General features: G+C 37.8%; 1 protein-coding gene across 1 annotated transcript; it reads left to right on the top strand.

Annotated features, from left to right (window-relative positions):
- Positions 1-12954, top strand: prlrb (prolactin receptor b). The gene is made up of 9 exons (XM_084413247.1): positions 1-227; positions 2853-2924; positions 3288-3420; positions 4267-4436; positions 7428-7606; positions 7910-8051; positions 8751-8850; positions 10291-10360; positions 11951-12954. Exons 2-9 carry the CDS (start codon positions 2858-2860, stop codon positions 12584-12586), a joined length of 1497 nt encoding a protein of 498 aa, XP_084269373.1. The 5' UTR covers positions 1-227; positions 2853-2857; the 3' UTR covers positions 12587-12954.
- Positions 12955-13595: the final 641 nt, after the last annotated feature.

Here is a 13595-nt window from a genome sequence, read left to right as displayed (position 1 = left end):
AGGGCTGTTTGTGTGCAAGCACAAGACTCAGAGGGACTGCGGTGTCAACAGTGTCTTTGTATTTGGCCTTTCCTCTCTCATAGTGTGCGTTTTGAGGGGGGACATCGCTTCGGATAGACTGTTTTCATAGTGAAACAGTCCAAAATGCAGCACGTTTGTGGATTATGGGAAAATCACAGGTGAAGCTGTGTGTGTAATTTCGGTCACGGATTGGGTGGCGGATCCAGGTGAAGGCCTCATTATACTTCTGCGTCGGACCTACGCCGGAGCCTATACGCCGTAGGCAACGTGTTGGTTTTAATTTATACTTCTGTGTCGTTGTCCGCGTTGACGCGCACCTAGGGAGCGTGTGAAACCCCGAGGGAGGGGTTCTGGCAGACCAATCACAGCACTTGTGTCCGCGTAGAATTGACGCGTTGTTACATTTTTGGAGAGGTGCACGTCAGGGTACGCCGTAGGGTACGCGCGCTACACACAGCCTACGACGTAGCTACGGCGGCAGTTCGACGCAGAAGTATAAATAGGCCTTGAGTCTCCGCGACAGTCCGCGTCAAAAGAAAAGACTCGATATTACGATGTTTTATAAAGCGGCGGAAACTATGAAATGTCATTGTGCACTTATTTTGTTCTGTGCCGTAATACCGCTATCAAAACTATTTTACATGCAAGGATAATTAAATGGCGCTAAACAGCTGCGTCCGTAGAATTTGCACTATTCTTTTGTCATTCTTGGATTATTGATTATTGTAAAACATCAGTTAATATTATTTTATGTATTTCTTATTGGCTGTTTAAATTAAACATAAGTGTTACTCTGTAAAAAAAAAAGATGCTACCTTAAATTTTTAAGTACAATCAACTTGGATGTTTAAGTCATTTCACAATGACATTGTCATTTAAGGTGACAATCAATTTGGATGTTTAAGTCATTTCAACTTAAATTACATTAAACTGACTTAAAAAAAAAGAGCTGAATCTTGTAGAGCATAACATAAAAAAGTTGAAAATTGCAAAGCGTTGTCATAACTTATTGATCATATAATTTTTTTAAATATATTTTTTATAATTTCCCTCAGATTAAAGGGAAAAGTTACAGGTAGGGTTAGATTTAGGGGGTAGGGATACGGTTATGGCTAAATTTACAGACAGGAAAGTTGTTCCAGGATCAGCAAAATATTGATCCAGGAACATACTTGGCGAAATCACGGTGACCATAGAAGCATAGTCTGCAGGACATAATCTCTTTCTCCAGCCTACATTTTTTGTTCAATTGGGATCATGAACTGGGATCATGGCTTACTGAAGCAATATGTGTTTGTTTATGGCTATCACATTGTTATCAGTGACTGAGAATGCGGTGGCAAAAATTGGCCCCTGAGGAGAGACCAAATGAGACTGGAGTTTGTGTAGTGTAGACTCAGTAATAGTATGCACTGCAGTTTGCTGTTCCCTACCCTAGAAATATTTTGAGCATCAGATTAACAGATTTTTGGAAAAGACTTGCTTTTGTGTTGCCTGTTGCAAAATATGCATTAATTGATAATTCTTTAGACCGTTTATACATAGTTTGATCCTTGATGGTACTTGGCCTCCACTGCCAGCTTTACCCTAATGTGTTTGAGCCCTGTTATCTTAGATAGTAAAAATATGTCTTTTAAGGATGAATATTTAGTTAGTTATTTGCTTAGTGTTTGATTTTGGGTGGTGATGGGCTAATTTCTTTCTTCTGCTGAACACAATGGAAGATAGTTTGAAGAATGTCGGACTCTGTAACCAGACAGTTGATGGACCCCATTGACTTAAATAGTATTTTTTTTCTACTGATGACTTCCATCAACTGTCTGGTTATGGACATTCTTCAAAATATCTTCCTTTGTGTTCAGCAGAAGAAAGAAATTCCTACAGGTTTGAAACAACTTGAGGGTGAGTAAATGATGACACAATTTTCATTTTTAAGTGAACCATTCCTTTAATGTCAAATGTTTTGAGGTCCTTTAAACCTGGACTTCAGCCCACTTCCTTCTCAATATATTGTGGGAAAATAAAAGACTGTACTGACCACAGACAATAGCTTGTCCGATTTATTCCATTGCATGAACATTTGGGTTAATCTCGTCCTTGGCATTTTGAAGACTTATTATAAGTTTGTAAATAAAGCCTATGGCATGTCCATGGAAACTAAAACGTGTAAACACAAAATGCATTGCATCTATATTCTACAAGATATTGTTGCCAAGTGTTTCTAAAAATGATCCAAAAACATAAAGCAGATTGATGGCCCTTTCAATCTGTCTCTCATTGGAACTCACCATTTCCAAGGCAGTAACTTTCCATTAAGTCACCTCTCTGCACCTGCCCGATTCTTTAGTTGATGCCTTGTCTTCAGAACATTGTACATTACCATGCTGGCAGAAATAAACATTGTTCATTTTTCTGTGTTAAACATCTCCTCTGGGATCACGATGTGCTTGTGATTTGTAATTTTCTATGATTAGTTTGTGATTGTGCTGCAGTCTTATCATATCAAAATGTCACTCATCATCTTACTCACTGTAGCTGAGTGTATTTACTACATAAAAAAAGTCAAATGAAATCCACTAATGCCATCATGGCCATTATTTATGAAATCATAGAGGGATCATTTTTTTATATATATGTCTTAGCATGAGTAATTGTACACATAATGACCTTTCAGCTGTTGTGATAAGTGAAGGTGTTTACACATGCTAAGTGATTGTTTTGCATGTCTAGATTGATGTTTAAAGTAGAAACAAACTCTACAGGTGGTACTTAACGTGGTTGGTGTGGAGTGGACACCTTACTGACTTTGTGGACGTTTATTTCTCATGCAGGAAAAATGCGGAGAGATGCAGAGCAGGCGCTGACTCTCATGTGGCTTCTCTCTTGGATCCCACACAGCATGTGTAAGTGAGCAAAGCACGACTTTAAAAACAGCCAAACAATTTAGACAGTTGCGATTGTGCGCACAGAATAAAAACATTTTTGGTTTCCTTTTGTCTATAAAGTGTACAGTACATCAGGCTGTGTGCCATTCAGAATTGAATCCCTGTATTTGAATTGATGTTGCTAACAGGGTGCAGATTTTTGAGTTTAACCAAGTATCTATATGTATAGTTTTTAATAATACATTTTATTTTTCAATATGAAATGCCCATAAACACACAACATATGGACTAATTCCAGAAGAATTCAATAACAGGGTGTTCTATAATAGGCTTTTACAGATATCATATATCATATACTCTTCAATTACAATATCTCTCCAGGTCATTCTCCCCCGGGGAGGCCCAGACTAACAAGATGTCGGTCACCTGAGAAAGAGACCTTTACTTGCTGGTGGGAGCCTGGATCCACTGGTGGATTGCCCACCAGCTACCAACTGTATTATAGAAAAGAGAGGTCAGTGCAACCTAAATCACTATTCATCACTGTACCTTTTAACTTGCCTTTATATTTTTCTTTTTCCCTGTATTAATTCATGGACAGCTTCCTCATTGTGTGCTTATTCTGGCACAGTTTCGAATGTAGGCTTTGCTTGGCTCAAAAAGATATCCCATGATTTCCTCTATACTCTATTGTTCAAATGTTCGGGGTTGGTAAGACTTTTTAATGTTTTTGAAATAAGTATTTTATGTTCACAAGTTGGCGTTTATTTGATTAAAAATGCAGTTATATTGTGAAACATTATTACAATTTAAAAGAACTGTTTTCTAGTGTAATATATTTTAAAATATAATTTATTCCAGTGATGGCAAAGCTGATTTTTCAGCATCGTTACTCCAGGCTTCAGTGTCACATGATCCTTCAGAAATCATTTGAATATGATGATTTGCTGCTCAAGAAACATTACTTATCAATGTTGAATGTTGATGTATTATCAGTGTTGAAATCAGCTGTCCTGATTAAATGTTTTGGGGAAACCCTGATAAATTTTTTTTTTTTTAGGATTTGTTGATGAATTCAAAGGAACAGCATTTATTTGAAATATATTTTTTTTGTAACATTATAAATGTCTTAACTCTGATCAATTTTTTATCACTTTAATGCAATTAAATTTCTTTGAATAACACATTATTGACCTTAACCTTTGTACAGTACGCACATTTATAAATAAGCACACTAAAGCTAGTATGAGTTCATGTTTACATATTTTATAACAACAAATCTCAGGTTTCGGTTCATCTGTTGTCCAAAAGTTATGTCATGAATTTCAACTTTTAAACCATCAATAACATTTTTTTTTAGCTTCGTGGAAGTCTTTGAATGCCCGGATTATCATAAGGCGGGGGACAATTCCTGTTATTTTGATAAGCGGCACACCTCTATTTGGATCATATACAACATCACAGTGGTGGCCTCCAATACACTGGGAAAAGCCTATTCAGAATCTGTGGAAGTTGATGTTATGGATATCGGTGAGTTCATTTATTGTGTTTACATCATACGAAAATGCATCCAAAAATGGATTTGTTTTTATGTGCTTGCAAAATGCCCCTAGCGTATACTGAGCATGCTTGAATGGTTAATGATGTTTTACTACAGAGACCAATTTCAGGGTTGTTTTGACAACAGCCACAGTGCAGTGAGCTGCCTGCTAAATATAGTGTATATTAAACAGGGATGGGCGACTTCTTCAGTCCTGGAGGGCCCACTGTCCTGCAGAGTTTAGCTCCATCCCTTCCTGTCACTTTCAAGGATTCATGAAGACAGGAGTGGAGAGTTGAACTTATAAAACTTAATATACTGCTACATAAAGGCACATGCAGCTTAATTTCCTCATTCTGTTTATTACAGAACTTTTATTACAATCAAGTTAGATCATTCTACTTGAACACAAGGCAGATAATGCTGCATTTGCAATTATATAGTTTAGTTACAATTTCCCCTAAACCATTGCAATTCCTGCTAGAAATGTGTGTGCACTGGGCTTATCCATCTGTAACGGTGAGTTAAACGGTGATGACTTTTAGAGCGTCTGAGTGGAATGGAAAAGTACTAAATGGCACTAAACAGAGGCCGATCTGGCTGACTAGCTGAATAGAATGAGGATGAACAGGTTTGTGTCTAGCATAATGCAAAACTCAAGCCATGTATCAAATATCCCACTGAAGATGCTTGAATGTGCTGGCATATGGTTGATGGTTTGACACACGGGGGATTTTTTTTAACGCATTAAGTGTATAAAAACAGTTCTACAGTTATGCTTTGTTAAAAAAAAAAAAAAGTTCTCCAAGGCTGCATTTATTTGATCAAAAATTCATGAAAACTATTTAAATTAACTATTTTTTTTCTATTTTAATATATATTAAAAAGTTCCTTAATATATATTTATTCCTGTGATGGCAAAGCTGATTTTTCAGCAACCATTACCTCAGTCTTCAGTGTCACATGATCCTTCAGAAATCAAGAAACATTTCTTGGTATTATCAATGAAAACTGTTGTGCTGCTTAATATTTTTGTGGAAACAGAACGTTTCTACCAGGATTTTGAACTTTCTTTGTGTCAATTTAATGCATCCTTGCTGAATTAAAAGTATTAATTTCCATAAACAACAATTGACTCTTTCAAGAATTTCTTAACTTGTGAATGGTTCTTTTGATGTGAACACATCTGTATTAGAATTAATTTCAAAGTGCTCTTTCTTGTCATTAAATCTATAAAGGACCTTGACCCTTCTTACCTCTTTGACCTTTTGTGTGAACACCGTCAAGCGAGAACTCTTAGGTCCGCCAACCAGAGTTAATTAACTGTCAAAGTTAAAATCTAGGGGTGATCGAGCTTTCACCGTAGCCGCACCTAAGCTTTGGAACAGTTTACTGATTTCTATTATAAATGCAGCAACAGTTCATATTTTCAAACCGAAGGTAAAAACATGTTTTCTCTTTAGCATACAACTTGTGATGTCCGTTTGTTTTTTTATGCCCTGTTTTACATTCATTATTTCTTATGGTGGGTTCTATTGTATTTTTAATTCATTCTAGTACATTGTACAGCACTGTTGTTGTTTTTAATTGTGCTTTATAAATACAATTGAATTGAATGGTAGTGTACAAGAAGCATATGAGGAATAGCCATCCATGTAGACCCTATTCAGTTCTTTCCTTTTTTAGTAAATGTGTTGTTGTCACTGTTCAGTTGCACACTGGTTGTAATGGAACATTGTGTCCGTGCAGTAGCGTTGTTTAACCACCACGCAAACCATGCAAATGCATAGGGCCCCGCAGGCTTGGGGGCCCCTGCTGGCCAAAAGCAATTAACTAAATTCATGACTCCATTTGACATTATTTATTACCAAGCGGTCCGGATAAGTAGAGAGAAACAACCATGAAGCACACATACCCAAAAGGACCTCAAAAAAGAAATCCAAAAATACCCAAAAATCTAAATGAAACATCTGATGAGGCTGAAGACCCAGGTCGCACATTAAACAAGCTGTGTCCGCACCGTCACTGCCTGTATTTACTGGCAGCTATAGGGTTGGAAACCGAATCGCATACTTAAGGTCAGGAATCAGATATTTGTTATCGCTCATCGATTCCTGTGTTCACAATTAATGTGATATTCAACTATTCACTCGCCTCTCATATAGTGTGCCAATACTGAATGCAATTGAGTTCTCTTGCGTTTGAACAGACAAATACACACTTTACAAGGATATTTTGACAATTTTGTCAGATCTTGATTGAATAACTTTAACTTTAATAAGGATTAATCTATATTTTATTTATAAAAATAACTGTATGCAGTGTTATTTTACATTTGATTATTTGATTTAATGCACTTTGTTCAGTTGTATTTATTTGTGCTACTGCTAATTTCTTCTGTTCTGTTATTACTAACAATATTTTATTAAACAAACAGTTTAATGGTTTGAATATATATTAGTTAGTTGTTTTTGCTGATATTTTTGTTAAATCCTATAGGCAAAGTTTATCGTGGAAGTGTTCTTGAGGCTGCTGGGTTTTATTTGTGGTATTCAGCTGTAACAAAATGTTTTGCAAAAAGACAGTATAAATATGTCTGATATCTAAATGTTTGACATTTATTTATTTTTACCTGAAAAATTGGAATCAATTGGAGTCAGAATTCGCCACAACAGCAGTGGTGATTATACCCAGACAGCAACATAGTGTCGGCCCAGATCTGGCCCACATCTGGTACAAGTGTAATCCACATGTATCAGATGTGGCCCGGATCTGGGCCAACATTATGTTGCTGTCTGGGTAACGTGTGTATGCAGCGTGTCTGCCTCTGTCGTAAGCTTTTTGAAAGTGGAAGCATATTTTTCACTTAAGAGGGGGATGGCAGGTCCTGGCTTTTGCTCAGGGCCCCCCAAAATGGTAAACCCACCCCTGTGTCTGTGCAGTTGAATGTCATTTAAGATGATTCATCTTCTTTCACACAGTGCAGCCTCACCCTCCAGAGAATGTGAATGTGACTTTGATGCAGACCAAGAACAGTCCATATTTCCTGGTGCAGTGGCAGCCTCCCCATGACGCAGACACCCGCTCAGGCTGGGTAACAATCAGATATGAAGTTCGCTTAAAAAACAGCGGAGACGAGGCGTACAGCAGCAATTGGGAGGTGAGATTCAAATAGTTGCATGGTCACCAAGGTTCTTAACATTTTTTTATAATGATTTGTTATACTAAACTTGGGGTCCATAAATAAAACAGGATTTTCTTTAACAATCTAAAAATATTCCATATATTTATATACACATTTGCTTCTAAATGATGATTGATAAATGAATTATCAATTCATTATGAAAAAGAAACTCTCCTTTTTATAATAGGGGCCCTGGTTTTAAGAAGCTATTTTTTGCATTTCAAAGTTTTGATACCATGTAATAATTATGACTGAGACACATTCTTCTTGTGTTTGTAGTCATATGGTGCTGGAAAACAGTTGGAGTTTAGCATCTATAGTCCTCAGCCGGGAGCAAAGTACGTCGTGCAAGTGCGCTGCAAACTAGACCAAGGCCTCTGGAGCGAGTGGAGCCCATCCGCTTTCATCCAGATTCCAGACAGTAAGATGATACCAGCAACAGCAACTCAATCTTTCACACCTTCTAGCCATTGTTCTACATTACTGAGCATGTTTAGCCTTACACAACAGTGTGCAGGCTACAGGAAAGTAAAATAAAGATAATTAAAATAACTTTTTAGATTTTTCTGAACAATTCTGCCTTTAGATACATTTTAATGCCCTTTTTCAAAGTCTTACTAGAATAGGTTTTCATGCTTGAATGTTAAAAAAACAAAATTTTCACATATTTCACATTAGCCTATTGCATCTTCTCTCTTCACAGTTTGTCTGAAACACTCGGTTTAGTTCCCAGCTCTACGAAAAACGCAATGCGTTCTGATTGGTCGGCTGGATTAGTGTACTGTGATTGGTCAACCGCTTTGAGTGTGTTTTGGAAATGTCAAATTCGACACACTACTAATGAAATTCAACCATCAGGCCTTTTTTGCATATGGTTTGGACGGGAAATACTGTATATAAATGAGGAATATAAATGACGTTCCCGGTAGAAAACTTAAGACAACAATTGAAGCATTTCAGGGAGTTCGGAAACAGTGCTTAGTTATTGATGTAGAGAATAACTCCCTTTGGAGTGGACTTTGTGCTTTGTAACTCAGGACCCCTTTAACTCAATATACAGCATTAAAGGATGATGATGACACTTTAAAGTAAACAAGTCTTTGTGTTTCTTATTTTGCAGTTATGTCTGACACACAGAATGCAGTTATGATCCTTGCCGTCACTCTAACTGTCATAATTTTCCTGCTGACTGCAGGAGTGCTGACAGTCAAGATGAAACGGTAAGCATTAGGGTGGTCCTTATCAAGTCCAATTTTTTTTTTTGTGCAAAATGTTAGTGTCTTAACCTCTTAAACTGTTCCTTTTAACTTCAAAATTGGAAATATGCAAAAATGTTGACAAAAAAATTTATATTTAGAGGTAGCTCAATCATGTGGAAGATTGCCTATGTTAAGCTGTGCGGCGTTATTGTGATATGCAAGTAATATTAAAAGTTGCTGCTAATGAACTACATTTTATTGAAATCAGAGCAACACTGACATGACAACAATGACAACAATCTCAAAAAAAGCACAACATTTTCAACAATCCCTCATTTCTGATGCTCAGCAGCCAGTGTTGACTTTTTGCAGTCTGGATAGATCCGTCGGTGATCTTCCACCACATGAAGGAGAACCTGCAGTTGTTCTTCAGAGTGTGTGAGATAGCCATTGTATTCTTGAATCAGAGAGTTTCTCTCGGCGTGATCATTAACTACTTTCATTGCATGTATAATTGCCTGTGCCTCCTGATAATCTGCTTGATTCGGCCAAAGTTCCGGGTCAATTTCAAGGAACGTGATGTAATTTTTTTTAAACCAAAAAATGTGCTCTAAACCCAAACAATAACCAAGGTGATCATCAATAGAAATATGTATTGATTCCACCAGGAAAGGTAAATCTGCTAAACCAGGTCATGGATGGATTAATTTGGATTTAGTTTCTACAATAAGTAAACTGAGATATGCATCTAAAATACATATTTAGGAATATATGGAGCATATGGAATATGTGGAGATTTTTTGGGAATTTTACTAGCCAGGTACAATACCAATTCAAATGATCGTTTTTTTTACGAAAATCATCAAAATCTCAGAAAGTTTAAAGCTATTGAGCTACCAGTAATTATTATGTTACTGCCATAAAAATTGGCATGCTGTATTTTCTTATATAAAGGAACAATTTGAAGGGTTAAGAGCATGACAATTGGAGACTTTAAAAATAAGGACCACCCTAGTAAGCATGACATCCTACCTATTGACAAAGGGATTTACACTAATGACTAAGTTTTCCCAGGATTTACTTTAGAATCCAGAATTATGTGCATGACACAAATTGAACATTAACATAATATTGAATCCACCTTATTTTTCAACACAGTTTTCTGATTCACTAGCAACTGTAGGTCAATAACTAGAAGAATAACAATGCGTAGTAAATAAATGGTAAAACTATTTGTGCTATAAAACATGTTTCATTACAATAATAAATTAAAATAATATGAACAAATACAAATACAACAAAACATTTTTTTACATCAAGCAGCATAATGAAATGTTTTTGCTCAACTGAAATAACTGGAAGCGACTGGCAGCAAAAGTCGTGCACATTCAAGTTAAATAAAACTGTGCCCGCTCTTACATTAAAAATAAGTTAATTCTGCATTTTCGCATTCTTCTCTAGGGTGAAGCATTTTTTACTGCCACCGGTTCCAGAACCGAAGATCAGTGGCATAGACACTCAGCTCCTTAAGGTACAGTAGACACTACCATAATTTGTGCATTTCTAGCTTGTTAAAGGGGCCATATCATGCATTACTTTATAAGTTAACATCAACATATAATAATGTTAGTGTTGTTTTATTTACAATAAAGTGCCTTTAAAGTGCCCCTATTATGCTATTTAAAAGGTTCCTCATTTTGTTTACATGCATCCAAGGTCAAAAAACACTCTTTTCTCATAATATACATTTGCACATCACCACATTTTTCAATGATTCGTCTGAAGATTCAGTCTCTCTAATCCCCTCCTTTCTGCGAGCTACTCTTCTCTGATTGGCCAGACGGCCCAGTCTGTTGTGATTGGTCTACCACGGACAGCGTGTGTCAGAAGCTAAACGTTCATTAGCATAACTGAACTTCAGCTCCAGAGGCTTCCTCAGCGATTGTACACACGGTAACGATTTAATTTGAACATTTCAATCCGAACGCGAGTCCACTGATGAAACACTGGAACAACTAGTTATTCAACCCGAACCTCCATTGCAAGGACGACCTGAGTTGGACATTTCTCAGTGATGCGCTACTCAGTTTGAGGTACATAATGAGATGTTGCAACTAATTCCTCACCATCACCATTAGGCCCTGTTTACACGAGAACGCTCGCGGGTGAAAACGTAAAAATATTTGATCAGATGTGCCTTTCGTTTAGACGGCGACTGCGTTTTTGGGGCTTAAAAACGCAAAAAAGTGAAACCACCCTCCAGAGTGGAAATCTTAAAAACGCTCCACCGTCGCGTTCCCGTCTAAACGGTAAAAACGCAAAAGTCTGCTAGACAGTGAAGGCACCGATCAGTGCTTCACATTGCCACCTAGCCGCCTGGAGTGCATACTACATTGAATTTCACACACTTGTGCGTCACCATATGCACGCAGATTTCCCCCCCATAACGCTCGTCTAAACGCAGAATAAAAATTTATCACTTTCGCGTTTTCTCTTCAGATCGTTTCCGTGTAAACGTAGCCTTAGTGTGATAGTGTCCATCAACAAACTGATGTGTATATTTCTAATTGTATATTCAGAAAACAGCATCTTCTCGACATGTTAACAACACGAACCAGCTACAGTGTTTTAGGGTGCATGGGTCAAAGTAGACGTTGTTCGCGTGCAGCCAGTGAAGACCATAGGCGGACATTATGCAAATGTTACCGCATTACGTTTATCTCACGGAAGTGAGACTGGAATTTCTGATGACTCGTTTAGCCGGTTCAGAGTCGATTCTTTCTTTTGGGAGAAAATAACTTTATTTATCGCGCACTTTCAACTTTACAACTTTGCAGATCGTTTACATGCATAGACATCTATATTACACATTGCATGAAAGGTAATATTTGAAAAAGCACAATAGTGGCACTTTAAGACTTAGTGTTAATGTTAAATCCAATATCGGGTTCAACTGAAGTTTGTATTACATCGTGAAAGTTTCACAAAACAATCTGCACTGAGGTTTTCTTCTTCATTCCATCATGGTCACAAAAATATAAACCTTTCCAACTGACAATGAATTGACCCCACAAAACTGCTGTGCCAAAATACAAAGGTCATTTTACTTCTCGTTTCACAGAGTGGGAAGTCTGAGGAGATCTTCAGTGCTCTGGTTACTCTGGGATATCCCCTAATAGCCCAGAGCTCAGACCGTCAGGTGGAGTGTCTCGTGGTCTCTGACTATGATGAGGAAACGGAGTTTGATAGCAAAGCTCGTCTTGAGTACCAAATGGGAAAAAACGGTCCCGCAGAAACTGCACAAAACAGCATCCAGATCACATGGAACAGCAGTCAGGGGCTAAAAACTCACCCTGGGACGGTCTCCAAACAGCTAAGTGACACCATCAGTGTCCTTGAAGATCTTCAACAACGACTTCACCTTGATTCCAATGGCTCGCCAGTAAAAGCTCAGTACCAAAACACACAAATGATCTCCGATAGCAAATGTGAGCACGTCAGCATCACCCCTGGTGGATTTACAGGGTACGTTGAGGTTGACAAAGAGAAACGAGACCCAAAGCTCCTGGTAGAGGAGGACTACAGTATGGTCAGTGATGTTAACAGTGATAATATCCTTGTACTACAAGAAAGCATTCCTGTACAGGGACACAAAGAAGTCAAATGTGACAAAACTTCTGGAGCTGAGGAAACTGGAGGTGTCATCGAACCTCTGGGATACATGGAAACCGTGACAACATTTTCAAGCGGATCTTGACTATTTTGTGACTTAAACTTTAGAGGTTTGGGACTATTTTGTCTTGTAGTGTCCTGTTCAAACTATCAAGCACTTTGTTAGTAGAGATGTGAGAAGGGTTATTTCAGAAATCTGTGGTGCGTTTCCCATACAATGATATAAATTGCTGCTTAACCGTCATAGTACAATGCAATCATTGGAGAAATTAACTAGCTAGTCATGATTGTTTCCCGAAACCACTATTTTGTCATTCGAACCACGTTGGCTCAACAATCTAGAATTGTGTAGAGTAATAACTTCTGCTACTTAATCGGTTCATGATTGAATTAATGTCAGATTATTGCTGTAAATAGCGAACATGGCATCTGAGGACTAAATCAGTATTTTAGTTTGCCATTATTTTGCTTTATTTCCTAATGTTTGATTCAATCATGGGATGCTAGAGCACATTCACTCATGCTCACTTCAAAAACTGTGAAACTCTTTCCAAACTAAAATTTCCACTCTGAAATTTGTATACACTCACCGGCCACTTTATTAGCTACACCTTGCTAGTACTGAGTTGGACCCCCCCATTGCCTTCAGAACTGCCTTAATTCTTTATGGTTTAGATTCAACAAGGTGCTGGAAACATTCCTTAGAGATTTTGGTCCATATTGACTTGATAGCATCACGCTGTTGCTGCAGATTTGAGTCAGTTTCAGTATAGGGAACCCATTTGAGATGATTTGAGCTTTGTGAAACGGTGTGTTATCCTGCTGGAAGTAGCCATTAGAAGTTGGGTACACTGTAGTCACTGTTGCCTTTCTATCAGCTCTAATCATTCTGGTGCTTCTCTTCTGACCTCTGGCATCAACAAGGCATTTTTGCCCACAGAACTGCTGCTCACTGGATATTTTTCAGACCATTCTCTGTAGATGGTTGTGCGTGAAAACCCCAGTAGATCAGCAGTTTCTGAAACACTCAGACCAGCCCGTCTGGCACCAACTACCATGCCAAGTTCAATCACTTAAATCACCTTTCGTCCCCA

The sequence above is a fragment of the Rutilus rutilus genome, assembly GCF_951802725.1.
Source record: "Rutilus rutilus genome assembly, chromosome: 7".
In the NCBI taxonomy this organism is placed as follows: Eukaryota; Metazoa; Chordata; class Actinopteri; order Cypriniformes; family Leuciscidae; genus Rutilus; species Rutilus rutilus.
Note: the sequence above shows the minus strand (reverse complement) of the source record. Positions and strands in the feature narration are given on the sequence as shown.

Excerpts from the sequence above, each read along its gene's own strand:
- prlrb (XM_084413247.1), top strand. The coding sequence starts at position 2,858 with ATGCGGAGAGATGCAGAGCAGGCGCTGACTCTCATGTGGCTTCTCTCT. Across the intron at positions 4,437-7,427 it reads AGTTGATGTTATGGATATCG|TGCAGCCTCACCCTCCAGAG; the intron begins GTGAGTTCATTT and ends TCTTTCACACAG. Across the intron at positions 8,052-8,750 it reads TTTCATCCAGATTCCAGACA|TTATGTCTGACACACAGAAT; the intron begins GTAAGATGATAC and ends CTTATTTTGCAG.